This window comes from Pongo pygmaeus, chromosome 3 (assembly GCF_028885625.2).
Source record: "Pongo pygmaeus isolate AG05252 chromosome 3, NHGRI_mPonPyg2-v2.0_pri, whole genome shotgun sequence".
Lineage (NCBI taxonomy): Eukaryota > Metazoa > Chordata > Mammalia > Primates > Hominidae > Pongo > Pongo pygmaeus.
Window position 1 is genome coordinate 90645158 of NC_072376.2, and position 17536 is coordinate 90662693.

Here is a 17536-nt window from a genome sequence, read left to right on the forward strand (position 1 = left end):
ATAACCTATTGTATAGAGGGCACTATATATCTGTTAGGAGCACCCTTGATCTGAAAGACCTGTCCCCATGTTCTCTACAAATTGGGATACTTTTGAACCTTTTTTGTTGAGGTACTGCCATAAGAACGTGTTATTATCCATTAATCCTTTTGTCTCCTGCCTGAGCATAACCATAAGAATCAAGATATTCCTGTTTTTATCTGCCCCTCAAAAACAGCTCATGAGGCCAGGCGCGGTGGCTCACGCCTGTAATCCCAGCACTTTGGGAGGCCGAGGCGGGTGGATCACGAGGTCAGGAGATCAAGACCATCCTGGCTAACACAGTGAAACCCTGTCTCTACTGAAAATACAGAAAATTAGCTGGGCGTGGTGGCGGGTGCCTGTAGTCCCAGCTACTCAGGAGGCTGAGGCAGGAGAATGGTGTGAACCCAGGAGGCAGAGCTTGCAGTGAGCCGAGACCATGCCACTGCACTCCAGCCTGGGTGACAGAGAGAGACTCCGACTCAAAAAAAAAAAAAAAAAAAAAAAACAGCTCATCAAATATGAAGTTCATTGTCAGATAATCTGAATGACCCAAAAATGGTGAGTTCAGCCATTCTGTTAGCTCAACTAAAGTAGGATGAGCAAACTCTTTTGGTAATCCTAGGGATCTTTGCCCTAGGGAGTAGGAGCCAATAAAGAGCACTGGGCCAGGTGCGGTGGCTCATGCCTGTAATCTCAGCACTTTGGGAGGTTGAGGTAAGGGGATCACTTGAGCTCAGGTGTTTGAGACTAGCCTGAGCAATGTAGAGAAATCTTGTCTCTACTAAAGTTTTTTTTTTTTTTTTAATTAGCTGGGTGCAATGACATGCACCTGTAGTCTCGACTACTCAGGAGGCTGAGGTGGGAGGATCACTTTAACCCAGAAGTTCGAGGTTGCACTGAGCCGTGATCATACTACTGCACTCCAGCATGGATGACAGAGCAAGGCCCTATCTCTAAATAAATAAATAAATAGCATTTTTGCTCAGCCTGAGTCATTGACACGCCACCTTTTTATGTTTTCGCCATATCCACAAGCACCTGTACTATTATTTACTTAATATTTTTCTTTGTATCAACTTACTTTTTACTGTAGCCTCATCTTAAGAAATAATACTTAGGAAATCGTGGGCTTAATGTAGAATTATACTTTTTTTCTAAAATATGAAAAATAATGCATAACCATTCTACAACATTTTGTCCATATGCTACTGAAAATGTTCTTGGATACTGCAAATGAGATGGCTCTCAAACTTTAAGAAATACTAGGCTGAGCCATTGCTAGACCAAAGGGACACGAAAAACATTTTCAAAACTAGATGATGTTTCACTGGATGCCCTTTTCTCAGTTGCATCAAGAATGGCTCTTTCTCATGGTAGTAGATTGGGAAACATAATTCTTAAACAACCTTTTATTTTGAATATCACTGCCTACTGAGGTGTCATTAATGACTAGCTAGAGAGACTGCTTTGTTGAGGACAGTTTAAAACCACTTGTCACTTTCTCATCAGTGATCACTCAAAATTTGCGATTGATCCGATTGATATTCATGAAGGTGAACAGCTGAATCTAATATGATCTGCTAGGCAATTTCTCAGTTTCCTGTCTCGTTATTTTCAGCTGCTGAAAGCAGTGAAGGTGGCATAAGAGAGATGGGAGCCAGTGAAAGCTGTTGATGAGATGGAGTTGGCAGACAGCCACCTTGCAGCTCATCCTAATTATCACTCTTGCGATGGCCCTGGGAGATGAGGTTTAGTTCTGGAGAGATGAAGTCTAGACAGACAGAAGTTTTTGTTTCTTCCTTCTTAGTTTCTTTCCAAAGGTTTTTAGAGGATTTCAGTGCCACCCTAACACCTGCCTTTCCTATTGTGGCTTCCCTCTCCATGTTTGGAGCTCAGTTCAGTGTGTTGCACAACCATTTTGTGTGGAATGGCCCAAGATGGAAGGGCATTTCTAGGGTTTTAGCTGCTTTGACTACCAGAACAAAACCAAGAAAAATGGAAATTTAATTCATAAATAAAGCACAGGGCACAGAGTTTTGGAATCCTTGTGACTTGTGTGTCATGTAGGTATTTTCTGTGTCTGTCTGTGATACCTGAAAAGTGAATTTAAGTTGTGCTCTGGGCCCCTTTTCATCCCTCTCTCTTGTATTGCTGTGATTACCTGCCCATGGATTGGAATAATGAAACCCATGACCAGAGCCTCAGCATTCATCAGGATGTACTAATAATACATTTGACTGCAATATTGGCAATATTACACAAATGTGTACTATTTTTCCTTTTAGGAATTCAAAATATTTTTTCCTTATATCTCTTTTACTGATCTTTACAATGTCTTCGGGAAGAAGGTTAGAGTAGAGGCTATGGGACCTTAATTTTTCTAATGGAAATTCTATTATGGGTGGAAGTTTCTTGTTTTGTTTTCGATATTGGGCACTAAAGCTTGATGGGAATTATTCCATTTGATCTTCACGATCACACTATGATGTTTGTACAGTTTTTATCCATAATTTTCCAAAAGAGGCAACTGAGACACAAAGAGGTTGAAAAACATTCATTTTCATAAAGGTACTTAGTGCTGGAGCTATGATTTCATCTCAAGTGTGTCTGCCTCCTACACTTAACCATGAAAATCTTTTCATTCTAGCTAGTGTTTTTCAATGTGTTGGTCATATATATTCTTATCCCCTTGATGGATAGAATAAAGACAGTAATTTAGTCATTTTCTCAATGTTCTATCCAAGCTGGGCCCCAAGGCTTCTGTAATCTTTCCTCTGAACTCACTGTATCTTGTTGCAAGTGAGAGTATTTATAATCATTAAGTCTTCCGGGCCGAAGAAGAAAAAAATGCCTCAACTCTTATGGCTTCTTGTAGATGCATCGTCAGACATGACTGATTCATTCTAACAGCCATTAGTGAAGATGGGCATGTAAGTTCTTACCCTGTGGCTACCTAGTTATTAAACCTGGAGTGAGCTGATAGTTTAAATGGAATAGCCAAGTGGCTTGTGTTTAATTCCTAGTGAATGAATGTACGAATTAATCGTAATGTTCAACAGAAAACACAACCTGTCAAGGTAACTAGGGAGGGATAGAAAAAGGAAGCTGTGTGTGAACAGGGACTATTCCAGTCTTACTCCCCTGAGCAGAGCACGTCGTAGGAGTTCAGTACATTTTTTGTTTTTTTTGGATGGATGGGTAATGGATGGATGCAATGGCTTGAGTGAGGCTGGTGCCTGTGTTCCTGCCTTCCAATTCATCTCTTGCATCAAATGAGAAGCCCTTGGGGCACCTCTGCGATAGCCCACCTGGGAATGGGTAGAGGAGCTGTCAGTTCAACCCTTGTTTTCCAAGTTCTACATCACTTCCCCCAAACTTAAGTTTTTATCTTTGGCCTGATAGTGAATAAACTTGACTGCCACCTCCAGCCTTATACTGAGTTGCTGAGGAGAAAATATAACCAGGACTGATGTTGAAACATGTTCTGTTGAGGGAAGGAGGCAAAAGAATTAAAACAGATTAAAAAGTAATAAAGAATGCATTGCTGAACAGGCTTTTATTAATTGGGGGGATTACTAAACCCAAGCCTGCTGCAGATATGGTTCTAAAGCAATTTGACATTTAATAAGGGCTAAAATGTAGACAGGGGAAAATCATACTTACTGGTGGGCTTCTGTCTACTACTGGGGTTTCAAGGAATTGTCTTCTTTTTCGTTAATTAAGATACCTCTGGAAATCATGCCTTTTTTTTCCACTCTGGCAATACATCTGATGATCTTTTCTGAACTTCTTTGTTACTCTTTGAGCAGTATTTTCTGCAACTGGGTAATACTTTAATGTCAAAAGTCCCTAAGTGTCATGCTAGGAACTGGATGGAAAATTCTATTGCTGAGACTCCTCTCTAGCTGTTTATCTGTGGTAAGGCCTGTGTACAGATAAATAGCCCTGTGGTGTTTTCCATCAATTTCATTAACGCCTACCTCTCATTGGTTGTCTTGCAGGGACACAGTTGGTTTGATAATAGTGACATTTATGAGAATTACAAATATCAATGGCATAAAAATATCTATTTCTTATGAGTAAGAGCCTATATCATAAATAACTAAATCCTTGCCATATATGAGGGTTTCACCTTTTGGGGGGGGGTTGATTAGTTTGTTCAATTCAGTGTCTCATAAGGTGCAGAATCAGAAAATATTTCCTTAAATATACATATACTGGTTGAAATCTACGTGGAGCAAAGGTTCTATACTCTTGACCTGAAATAACAAGTTTCTGGGGCTCATACACACATTGACAAACACAGAAACAGTCGAATTATCTTTCCCGCTTTCTTTATGCTGGTAAATTTCACCACACCACCCCACATGATCTTTTCCACAGTGTCCTATGAGATTAAATTTTAATAGCTATGATATAAATGAGCTCTTGCAAATTAAGGTATATTTTTACAGAACAAGTAAAATTATAAGGTCACTGTTACATTCAATGTTAGTCATTTTCTATTTAGTGAGGTTTAAAACTTTTATCTTGAATATTTTGGCCTGGGGTTAGAGTACATTATCATTTCAGCTAACATTTCTTCATTTATGACTCAACCTTTAATTTTGGTGGGAAGTTTTCATTGTGTTTGTGAGATTTTTTTCTCCAAAAGATGGAGGCTTATGGCATTATTTCTGGTTTGTAACATTAATATTTTTATTTGTAATATGATATGGAATGGCTAAGCTTTATTACCATTTCTGCATGCCTATTGTTCTATGAAATGAATTAGAAGAACTATTTAATTTAAAGTGCTGTTTTAATCATGCCCCCAGTTTTACTTTTTGGGATTTTATTACCTGCTAATGTGGTCCTCTGGTGGATCTATAAAACATTACTGGGCAGATTATTCGGTTGGTAATATAACTAATTTCTTGAACTCGCAGGGATATATACATCATGTACAGAAAAAAAAATATGAGGAGATAAAAAAATTCAAAAAATCAGAACCATTGGGGAAATTAGGTTAGAATTTGGCTTTTTGGACACCTTAAATGTAGAAAAGATGATATATACCCTTCTATCCATCTCTTCTTGAATCTTCCCTGGACCCTCTCCGAAAGAAAACAATAAGAAACAAACATATTCATCATGATGAGTGGGAAGATTCATGCTTCTTCCTCTTTTTAAAAAAACAAAACAAAACCCTACTTTATTGAGGAATGATTGACATGTAAAAAGCTCTACATATTTAATGTATACAACCTGAGTTTGAGGATAAGTGTATAGGCATGAAGGCATCACCACCATCCAGGTCTTAGAAATATTCCTAACCTCATAAAGTTTTCTCCTGCCTTGTTTACTAATTTAATGTATTTATTTACTTATTTTTTGTGGTGACATAAGCTCCACTGTCTTAGCACATTTTAAATATGCTATATAGTATTGATAGTCATAGGCACTATGCTATATAGTATTGATAGTCATAGGCACTATGCTATATAGTAGGTCTTCAGGACTTACTTATCCTTTATGTATCTACTGCAGGTTTTTCTTCATGATTACCATAAGGGTTACATAAAATATCTTATAATAGTCTATCTTAACTGAAACTTTGTATGTTTTGACCATGCATCTCCCCATTTCCCCTTTCTCCCAGCCCCTTGCAACTGCCATTCTACTATCTGCTTTTATGAGTTTGGCTATTTCAGATTCCATGTATAAGCAAGATCATGTAGTTACTGTCTTTCTGTGTCTGGCTGATTTTGCCTGGCATAATGTCTTCCAGTTTCTTTGATATTGTTGCAAATAGCAGGATTTCCTTCACTTTTAAGGCTGAATAATATTCTACTATATATTCATTTATCCATTGATTTACACTTAGGTCGGTTCTGTATCTTGTCTATTGTGAATAATACTACAATGAACGTGGGAGTGCAGATATCTCTTCAACACACTGATTTCATTTCCTTTGGATGTATATCCAGAAGTGTGATTGCAGATCATATGATTGTTTTTAAGTTTTTGAGTAGCCTGCATAGTAGCTGTACCAATTTACTTTCCTCCCACCAATGTACCAGGATTCCCTTTTCTCCAAATCCTCTGTAACATTTACCTTTTTAAAAAATAGCCATCCTGACAAGTGTGAGGTAGTTTTGCTTTGCCTTTTTCTCATGATTTATGTATGTTTTCATATACCTGTTAGGCATTTATATGCCTTCTTTGGAGAAATACCTATTTAGGCTTTTTGCCCATTTTTAAATTATTTGAATTTTTTCGCTTTTGAGTTGTAGGAGTTTCTTATATATTGTGAATATTAACCTCTTATGAGATACTGGTTTTGCAATTATTTTCTCCCATTGCATAGGTTGCCTTTTCATTTTGTTGATTGTTTCCCTTGATGTGCGGATGCTTTTTAGTTTGACATAATCCTGCTTGTTTCTTTTTGCTTTTATTTCCTGTGATTTCAGTGCCGTATCCAAAAAATACTTCCAAGACCTATATCAAGGAGATTTTCCCCTGTGTTTTCTTCTAGGTCTTTCACAGTTTCAATTCTTCTGTTTAAGTCTTTAATCCATTTTGAGTTGATTTTTGTGTATGATGTAATTTCATTCCTTTGCATGGGACATCCGATTATCCCAACACTATTTATTGAAGAGACTATTCTTTTCTCCTTTCCTTATTTTATATTCTTTGCACTCTTGTTGAAGAATAGTTGGTCATAAATGTGTGGATTTATTTCTGGGCTCCTTATTCTGTTCCACTGGTCTATGTATTTGTTCTTATTCCAGTACTATAATGTTTTAATTACTATAACTTTGTAATGTAATTTGGAATTAGAAAGTGTGAGGCCACCAGCTTTGTTCTTGCTCAAGATTGCTTTGGCTATTTGGGGATTTTTGTGGTTCCATATGAATTTTAGGATTTGTTTTTCTGTTTCTGTGTAAAATGCCATTGGAATTTTGACAGAAATGGCATGAAATCTGTGGATTGCTTTGGGTAGTATGGACATTTTAATAATATTAATTCTTCCAATTTATAAACATGGGATAGCTTTGCATTTATTTGTATCTTATTCAATTTCTTTCACCAATATTTTATAGCTTTCAATGGCGTATCTTTCACCTTCTTGGTTAAATTTATTTCTAATTATTTTATTCTTTTGATGCTATTATAAATAAGATTGTTTAATTTGTTTTTCAAAGAGTTTATTGCTAGTATATGGAAACACATATTGCATGTTGGTTTTATTTTACTGAATTTGTTTATTAGTCCTAACAGTCTTTTGGTGGAATCTTTAGGGTTTTCTACATATAAGATCATGGTATCTGTAAACACAGACAATTTAACTTCTTCCTTTCCAATTTGGATACATTTTGTTTCTTTCTCTTGCCTAATTGCTCTGGCTGGGATGGCCAAAGAAGATACTTGATATGATTTCAGTGTTCTTAAACTTGTTAAGACATCTTTTGTGGCTTAACATTTGTTCTAACCGGGAGAATGTTCCATATGTGCTTGAGAAGAATATGAATTCTGCTTCTGTTATATGTAATATTCTATATATGTCTGTTAGGTCCATTTGTTCCATAGTGTTATTCAAGTCCTTTGTTTCTTTATTGATTTTCTATCTGGATGATCTCTCTATTGTTGAAAGTGGGGTATTGAAGTCCCCTACCATTATTGCATTGCTTTTTATTTCTCCCTTCAGTTCTGTTAACATTTGCTTGATGTGTCTAGGTGTGCTAATATTATGTGCATATATATTTACAATTATTATGTCTGCTAGGAGGACTGACCTCTTTATAATTATATAGTATCTTCTTTGTCTCTTGTGATGTTTTTGACTTCAAAGCTGTTTTGCCTGATATAAATATAGGCATCTCTGTTCTCTTTTTGTTTTTATTTGCATGGTATATATTTTTCCATCCTTTCACTTTCAGCCTATATGTATCCCTAAAGCTAAAGTGAATCTCTTTATAGGCAGTTTATAGTTGGATCACGCTTTCTGTCCAGCCACTCTATGTTTTTTGATTGGAAAATTTAATCCATTTACATTTAATTATTGATAGGTAAGGACTTACCTATTGCCATTTCATTGTTTTCTGACTGTTTTGTTGTTCCTCTATTCCTTTCTGTCTCTCTTGCTGTTTGCCTCTGCGATTTGATGATTTTTTTTTTGTAATGGTATGTTTTTATTTATTTCTCTTTATCTTTTGTGTATCTACTGCAGGTTTGTTCTTCATGATTGCCATGAGGGTTACAGAAAATATCTTATAATAGTCTATTTTAAGATGACTAACTTGTCTCCAATTGCATACAAAACTGTTTACTTCTCCCTGACCCTCACCATTTTATGTTACTGGTGTCACAATTTATATCTTTTTATATCATGTATTCATTTAAAAAATTTATAGTTATAGTAACTTTTAATACATTTTCTTCTAACTTTTATACTAGAGTTAAAACTGACTTACATATCACCGTTACAGTGTTATTCTCACTTTGATTATATTCTTAGCTTTTCCAGTGAGTTTTATACTTTAATGTGTTTTCGTGTTGCTAATTAATGTCTTTTCATTTCAACTTGAAGAATTTCCTTTAGCATTTCTTGTAAGACAGGACTTTAGTGGTAACAAACTCCCTCAGCCTTTGTCTGGGAAAGGCTTTCTCTCTCCTTCATTTCTGAATGGCAGCTTTGCCTGGTAAATTATTCTTGATTAGCAGTTTTTTTCTTTAAGTATTTTGAATATATCATCTCATTCTGTCAGAAAACTACAAGGTTTCTGCTCAGCAATCCACTCATAGTCTTATAAGATTCCCTTGTATGTGAAAAGTCACTTTTCTCTTGTGGCTTTCAAAATTCTTTGTGATTAACTTTTGAGAATTTGATTATAATGTGTCTCAGTGATTACTTCTTTATGTTCAATCTGTTTGGAGTTTCTCTGGGATTCATGGGTCTGGATGTTTCTTTCTCTTTACAGATTTCGAAAGCTTTCTGTTATTTCTTTAAATAAGCTTTTTGCCCTTTGCTCTTTCTCTGCTTCACTTGGAATTTCCATAATAGGTTATATTGGTTTATTTGATGGTGTCCCATAAGTTCGGTAAGCTTTGTTCATTCCTTTTTATTTTTGTTGTTATTATTCCTCTGACTGGATAGTTTCAAATGATCTGTCTTTGAGTTCATGGATTCATTCTTCTTTTTCATGGAGTTTGCTGTTGAAGTGTTCTATTGAATTTTTCAGTTCAATCATTGTATTCTTCAGCTCTGGAATTTGATGTGTTCTTTTTATGATTTCTGTCTTTTGTCAAACCTTTAATTTTGTTTATGTGTGGTTTTCTTGACTTTGTTTAGTCATCTACTTTTCTTTAAGATTCTTGTGCTTCTTTAAGATGTCCACTGTGCTTCTTTAAGATGATTATTTTGAATTATTTGTCACACAGTTCATACATCTTCATTTCTTTGGGGTCAGCCACTGGAGCTTTATTTTGTTCCTTTGGTGGTATCATGTTTTCTTGGTTTCCTTTTTATGTTTCTTGAAGGCTTGCATTGCTGTGTTTGCATTTGAAAAAGTGGTTACCTACTCCAGCCTTTACTGCCTGGCTTCAGGAGAGAAAGACCTTTACTAGTCAACCAAACTAAAGATCTGAAGGTTTTCTCAAACTTCTTCTCTGGATGTGCCTGTTTCACTCCTCTTGTTCCCCCTTCAGGGGAAGTCTTATGATTGTGTGCCTCCTCTTGATCTGGCACCATCAAGCAGGGTGCTGAGAGCCTTTTTTTATTTTCCTCATGTCAGTTCCCTGAAGTAATCAAGGTTGCGTGCCTTCTACCCAATTCAGCAGAGTCAGGGGATTGTTGATGTGTGTGTTTGCTGTCTGCATGGGCTCATGTGCACCCTCTGAAGAGCCTGAATGTACTCTCTTCAGGGAAGTGTGGGGTGCTGGCTATGGGAGGGGGTGCATGGAGTCATGGGGTACTTGTTAGCTAGTGTGTGTATCTGCAGGTGAGGTATCTTACAGGATTTGTGAGCATGGCTCTTGGTGGAGCCCATTAGCCAGTTAGTATGATCTGCAGCTGTTTGTTGAGAGCCACACAATGGTTACTGTAAGGCTCTGCTTCTCTTCCCTGTTCCTTACTGTCCCTAGACAGCTGTGTATACATATTAATCCCCTCAGTGTTCTGGATGGGGTGAGACAGAAATGGATCTCTTAGGCAGCATCCCACAAGCCTGGGGAAGCTGGGCACTCATGTCAATCTTACTTTCCTCTGTAGGAGAAATTATGGGCTGAAGTGGTCTCTCTTGGCCTTGAGTTGTGCATACCTGGAGGAGAGTATTAGGGTAAAATGAAACTGTGTTTCTTACCCTCTTCAATGCATCTGTTGTTGATTTTTTTTCTTTTACTCCATTGGGGTACTGGAAACTTTCAGCTAGACCCCAGGCTCCTATGAAGGTATTGTCATCTGCAGATGGTTGTGAAAATTAGTGTTCTGTGCAGGTTTTAGAGCTGGAATCTCTTATTCTGCCATCTTGCTGATTTCCAAGAATAATACTTCTTTTTCATAGTGTTATCTGTTTCTCCTTATATACTGCAAAAAAAATCATTCAGAAATGGAGGCATATGTATTACCCTGTTATAGACATTAATATTCTAAAAGGCTCAGCTGTGAACCTTCAGGACACCCATTCTAGAACCATTGTGATCTGTACCTTGGACCATGCTTTTCATGCCTTAGTATGTCTGCACAGCTTCTGGGGATCTTTTCAAAGTACAGATTCTGATTCAGAAAGTCTGTCATGGGACCTGAGATTCTGAACATCTTAATGAGCTTCCAGGTGCTGCTAGTCTCTGCACACTGAGTCACAAGGTGTGCTGTCTAAAAAGTTACACTCACACAGGAATTATAGAGAATTGTGTTGATAAGTACAGCCAAGATGGAGATATAGTAGGCAAGCCATCTGGGAACATGCATTCATGTCACACTGCCTACTTGCGTAGAATCTGAAAAGACCACATTGCCTACTCAGTCTAATAAAGTGGTTGTTGGCATATGACTGGTCTCCATAACCAAAATCAAAGTTCAGTAGGCTGCTGCTATTAGAAAGATTTCTAACAATTAAGAAACCTGGGCTGGTCATGGTGGCTCACGCCTGTAATCCCAACACTTTGGGAGGCCAAGGCAGGCAGATTACAAGGTCAGGAGTTCAAGACCAGCCTGGCCAACATGGTGAAACCCCGTCTTTACTAAAAATACAAAAATTAGCCAGGCATGGTGGTAGACGCCTATAATCCCAGCTACTCAGGAGGCTGAGTCAGGGGAATTGTTTGAACCTAAGAGGCAGAAGTTGTGGTGAGCCAAGTTCATGCAATTGCACTCCAGCCTGGGCAACAAGAGCAAAATTCTGTCTCAAAAAAAAACCTGGGCCCAAGTATATCATGGTATACAAGACTGCTGGAGTTAATAGAGCCTTTTCCCTCAGAATTTTTTATACGTTTTTGATGTCTTATAAATAATATGCTGTCAACTGAGAAAGGAGAATATTCTCTGGGATTTTGCCCTGAGCACCAATCAGGTTAGAAAGTGCCTTTGCTGCTGTTCTCATGGGCGCTGTTTGACTCAGCTTCCTGGTGTATACATGATGACAGTGGCCATCACTGACTCCTGAGAAGTGAGATGCTCAAGGGCCAAGTGAGCAAAAGAATAGATGTTGTTTTCTCTTCAGAGTATTCTTCTCCTGGGAGTGGTGTTTGCTGTGTTCCATTTATTGGCATATTTGAAAGTAATAATAATATAGAAAACCATCCCTTCTAAAATGCCCTATGTTAAAATATCAGACTTGTTAATTTTTGAAGTTTGAAAACTGAACACTGGCAGCGTCCTTAGTCTCATTCTGTGGAAAATGTCAATTATGAGGCTTTGGAAGAGGGTGTGTGCCTTGCAAAGCAGGAATGGCAGCACTTTTAATGATATTAGCTTTAGTAATTAAAATGATTGCCTTCTCAGGAGTGCTGAATAGGTGATTCCTTCCAGCCAGCTACTCCTAACTGTTGTTGCTTCACTTTCAATTGGCCATCAGGTCCTGGCAGTTCTGCTTCTGTGGTGCTTCCAGAATCTATTGCTGTCTACGATGAATTTACCATTGGATTTACCACTGCAATTACCCTCTCATAGGCCCTCATTTTCTCTCCCCTGAGCCATTAAAAGGAATCTTCAGCTCTAGATTTATCTCAGTGCTGGTCACTTCCATCTCCTGCCATTGGAGCCTGTCTTTCTAAAACCTGGATCTGATCATCCCATTTTCTTCCCTGGAGACTCGTGTTGACTTTCCAGTGCCTATGAGATGAATTGAGACTTTTAGCATAGCTTCTATCTTCTACTAACCTTCCATAAGACAGTGTCACTTTTTATCCACTCCCCCACCTGGCTCCCTGAGCCCTACTGGCACCAGACACTTGGGCATTTTATGAAATATTCAGTGCACTGTCTCACATCTTTGCTTTCGCTTAAGCTGGGCCCTCTGTCTGGAATATGTTTCACCATGTCTCTACTTAGAAATCCAATTTTTTTGTTATTCAAAATGAAATTATTTTTCTTAGGAAAATTTTCCTGCGGCTTCCTTCCTCTATTCTCCCACAGCTCCCTGCTCAAGCTTCTTATAGAGCATTAATCGTGAAGCATCCTAATTATTTATGTGTCTATCTCTCCCACTAGACTGTAAGTTCTGACGTTAAAGTTTTGCTTCAGACATCTTGTATATATCAGGCCTCTAGCAATGGAGCTGGCATATAATAGGTGCTTAATGAATAATTCTTAAATATGGGTGGGTGGAGAGGATAGAAAGACAGGTTGATGGATAGATGAAAGAAAGAAATGGAGAGACTTAGTCTTTCTAAATAAGTTGTTGGTTCATGATAAACTAAAAGAAAAAGCAGGATATATACATATGTAAATATATAGATAAATATGCATGTCTACATATAATACAAAGTCTGTAGAGTGACTCTGAAGCTGTGAATCTCTCTCTGTCTTATTAGACAATCTTTAACAACAATAGAACTGGATAACTTATGTGTTTAAGGATTGATATATTCTTACTTTGCTTGGACCTAATTCTGCATTTTATTTTTATTTCAGAATGATAGGGGTCTTCGGCTTGTGGCTAATTCGATGGTGTGGGTTCCAGAAGGGGGGATGCTGCAGATCACCAACAGAATCTTACAGGCTGAGGCTCCTGGTGCCAGTGCTGAAGAAATCATCTACAAGATTACACAAGACTACCCCCAATTTGGTAACTATTTTTTCCTTTGGCATGGTTTCATTGTTGCATTCAGCAGTCTAGGGTTTGCTACTGTATAGTGCCATGTGGCAAGATTGCAATTCCAATGAACTGAGCTTTCTAATACCTTACAAATCCCCTTTAAAAACAGAATAATCATAACAGCTATCACACTCAACACATTTACTAGGTAGTGTACTAAAGTTTATAAACACGTTATATGTAACACCTAAAATTTAAGTTTTAAAACAACTTCATTTTGCAGGTAAAAATACTGGGTAAAGTAGCTTGCTGCAAGTCACTTAACTAATATACGTCAGTTTAATTTCAAAGGTCAGGCTCTCAAACTCTGCCTTATATGCCTTTTAGAATATCAGTAGACTTCTTCTTAATGAGACTTATAAAAATAACATGAAAACATTTTTCAGTGTTCTCCAGTGTTACTTCTACTTCCAGCAAGATAGTCAAATATGAAAACCTGAGAAATTTACCATTATCATCACCCAGAAATGCTGGATAAAATATAACAAGAATTATAAGGTGTTCGTAGCTGACTTCCCAAGGATAGAGAGAAATCTCCGGGTGCCAGCAACAAAGAAGGCACTGAAGGCCAGTTATTGCATGAGCTTAATAGCATAGCTTCTCCAAAAGGGGTTGTGAATGTCTCAATAACCTAGGGGCTTGGGACTTAATGTCCATGCAGAGACAGAGCATTGGAATTAAGATGCTGCATAAAGCCAGGACTCTGGAAGGACATGCCTTCAATTAAAGGGACAGAGTAGAAACAAGAAGCTCATCAGCACAGAGACATGGCAGAGAAATCTGCCTCTTTCTTGGAGTCAGAGTAGAAAAAAAAAAAAAGCCTGGTGAAAATTCAGAACTGTAGGCCTATTTTTCCGGTAAATCTCAGGTTAAATTAGACCATGTGTCTTGTCTAAGAAACCTGAAGCTGAGGTATTTTATGAAAATTAATCTCAGGCCAATGATATGTCTTGGGTTCTTTATTGAAACTAATAGAAACTACCACAGAAGGCCCAGTCTCTGCTAAGCTACACAGGATTCTCAGAAGAAACCACTGAAGCTCAGAATTTAAAATTATGGAATATGGGAGGAAATAATCTGTAGTACCATAACCAAAACGAGCAAGAAGATTAAAACCCCAAGAATTTCAAATAAAGTAACAGTCTTATAAAAACTATGAAATAAGCAGATTTAAAATGATTAAAAGACATAAAAGAAGGAATTGAAACTGTGTGGAAATAACAACATGATACAAAAATAAAGGAACAGGTAGATTTTTTAAAATAACTAAATTGATCATGTGAAAATGAAAATTATAGCCATTAAAAATAAAGACTCACTTGGCATATTAAATAGCAGAGGAAGAATAATCTGTTTTTCCTGTGGGCTGTCAGATTTTTTTAATTATATATTTTCTGTAGGGAGAAAAAAATTAACTTTTATTTAATTTAAAAATAATTCCGATGTCCACAAAGACATTGAAAAGCCATCTAATCGACAATTGGTATTATAATTATAAAATGGTCAGTCTAGCTGAGATGTCATTTATTATAGCTATGTAACCTTGAAAACGGCAGGTATAAGGTCTTGTGCCATAGGTTTCTTTGAGAAGTTAGGGTAAACATTAAAAAAATTTAAAAAAACCATTTAGACTAAACAGTTGCAAAAACAGAATAAAAGCTCTTGAATACCCTTATCCTCCCCTAATGTTAACATCTTATAACTATAGAACAATTATTGAAACCAGGAAATTAACACTGATATGATACTATTAATCAATTCACAGGCCTTATTCAAATTTTGCCAGTTTTCCCACCAATGCCCTTTCTATGACCCAATACAGGATCTCAAATTACACTTATTTGCCACGTCTTCTTGGTCTCCTCCAATCTGTGACACACACTTCCTCTGTCTTTGTGTTTTATGACGCTGACTCTTTTGAAGAGTGCCGGTCAGATATTTGTAGACTCTCACTCAATTTGTGTTAGTCTGAGGATGATTTCTCATGATTGGGTTAAGGTTGTGCTTTTCCCCCTTTCTCAGTGCATCATCAGGAGGTACATAATCTCACTGCGTCTTATGACAGGTGATGTTAACTTTGATCACTTGGTTAAAGTGGTGTCTACCAGATTTTTCCACTCTAAAGTTACTATTTTTCCATTTGTAATTAGTAAGTTTCCTGTTCTCATCGTACTTTCAACTACTGATTTTAAGCTAGATATTTTAAGGTCCTTTTCATCTCTAAAAATCTATGACTCTTTTGATGTATTAAATTCTCTACCTTTATCTTCATTAGTAAAAGACAAAAAATTAAACCCCCAAATTTCCTAGAAACAACCCCATATTCCATTAAGTCTTAAACAAAACAACGCTAAATTAAATGTCTTTTTAAGCAGATAAAAGTTTGCCATTTCAGTTTGATAAATATCACATAGGCTTTATTATGATGCTTTCCTGCTGTAAGTCTTATAATTAACTTCTTCCTATGAACATGATCTTTCCATGTATCCAGAGCCCCCTATTAGTAATAATCAAATCACGTTACCTAGAAACCATTCAAGAGTGAAATTGGTGGTGGGAACTAGAAGTCAACTTAACACAAATCTGCTTGCATCCGTCAGTCCCAATTACGTAAATTTGTGGAGACTTTACCTTGTACTCCCTCATCACTTAAGAAAGTTCAAGCTGGACTTTGGGCTTTTTGTGAAGAGCTGACGCCTTGAAACAGAACCAAATGTAAATTGTTGTATAGTATGTGCATGAAGGACCTGAGTTCAACCACTTGCAGACTCACCACTGTTTTCAGATACAGATGTTCCTCAACTTACACCCTGTTAAACTCATCGTAAGTTGAAATTATTGTTAATTGAAAATACATTTAATACACCTAACCTACCGAACATCATAGCTTAGCCTAGCCTATCTTAAATGTGCCCAGAATATTTATATTAGCCTAGAGTTAGGTAAATCATCTAACATAAAGCATGTTTTATAATTAACTGTTAAATATCTCATGTAACTTATTAACTACTGTACTGAAAGTGAAAAACAATGGTTTTGTACCATTGTAACTTCAAAAAATTATAAGTCAAACCACTGGAACTCAAGGAGTATCTGTATAAATTTAGACAACTTGATTAATACTTGTATCTGTAGCTACTTACTTAGATTTGAAAGTAGATATGATGAGATGGTTTTAATGAAGTAACTTGAGAATCATTTGACGGAGAATCTGATTTAACCTAATGCATTGGCAATTCCAAATTATTTATCATAATGTAAGATACATTAATATGAATGATCTCAATCTCAAAATAATTCATGGAGATTCAAATGATATTCCAATTCTTAATACCTACTAAATCTTCCCTTCAAAATTATTGGTTAAAATATTGACTTCAGTATAAAGGAAATCCCCAATAGAGACCATTTTCTGTTTTTTAAACTTGGGTTTTCATGTTTAAAATATTATCTTTTTGTAGTCATATTATGATTAAAGCATAGGTGAGGTACTCCAAAAAAAAAAAAAAAAGGTTAGCTCTCACCCCTCTGCAGAGAATCCCACAATAGGTAGATATTTCTCCTTGTCCACTCATGGACTTGTCACCTGTATTCAGCATGTCCAGTACTGAACCCTTCATCTTCCCTCCAACCCCCTCCTCCTTCTGTATGATTGATGGCTAGTAGTGGCATCCAGTCATCCATCCCAATAGGTGATTCTCGTTGATGCCTTCCTCTGTCATCCTTCACAGGAACATTTGTCAAGTTCCATTGCTCCCACTTCCTCAGTTACTCTTGCATCTGTGTTTCTTTCCAGTCTCATCTCTGTTGTCTTAGTTCACGTTCCCATCTCTCCTCTGGATTTGTCAGTAGTCTTATAATTGGTCAAACCATCTATATAAATCTTAGCTACTTTTGTTACCACTTTTATAGAATGAAGTCCAGCCCCTTTAACAGGACTTTCAACTCTTATAGGCTTTCTATATTCTGACCACATGTTGTGTGTTCTAAATCGATTCATGTCATTCACCTACTGGAAAACTCACAGTGACTCTCAGTTGCTTATGGGGCTAATCTTTGGGGTAGGAGCTGTATGTTGCCTAGCTTTGAATTCCTCCATTCCTGAAGGGCCTACCACAGTCATTCGTACCTAATGGGTACTCAGTGAATATTTATTGAGTTAAAATTAATGGGATTAGCAAATATCTTACAATTCCTGTTAATCTGTATGACAT

The 17536-nt window shown here is 37.0% G+C and overlaps 1 protein-coding gene across 1 annotated transcript in view; it reads left to right on the forward strand.

Annotated features, from left to right (window-relative positions):
* Positions 1 to 17536, forward strand: part of FRAS1 (Fraser extracellular matrix complex subunit 1) — a 466621-nt gene that overhangs the window by 310111 nt on the left and 138974 nt on the right. The window contains exon 30 of the mRNA XM_054485882.2: positions 13139 to 13292. Coding sequence (XP_054341857.1) covers positions 13139 to 13292 — 154 coding nt within the window. The remainder of the gene's footprint in view (positions 1 to 13138; positions 13293 to 17536) is intronic.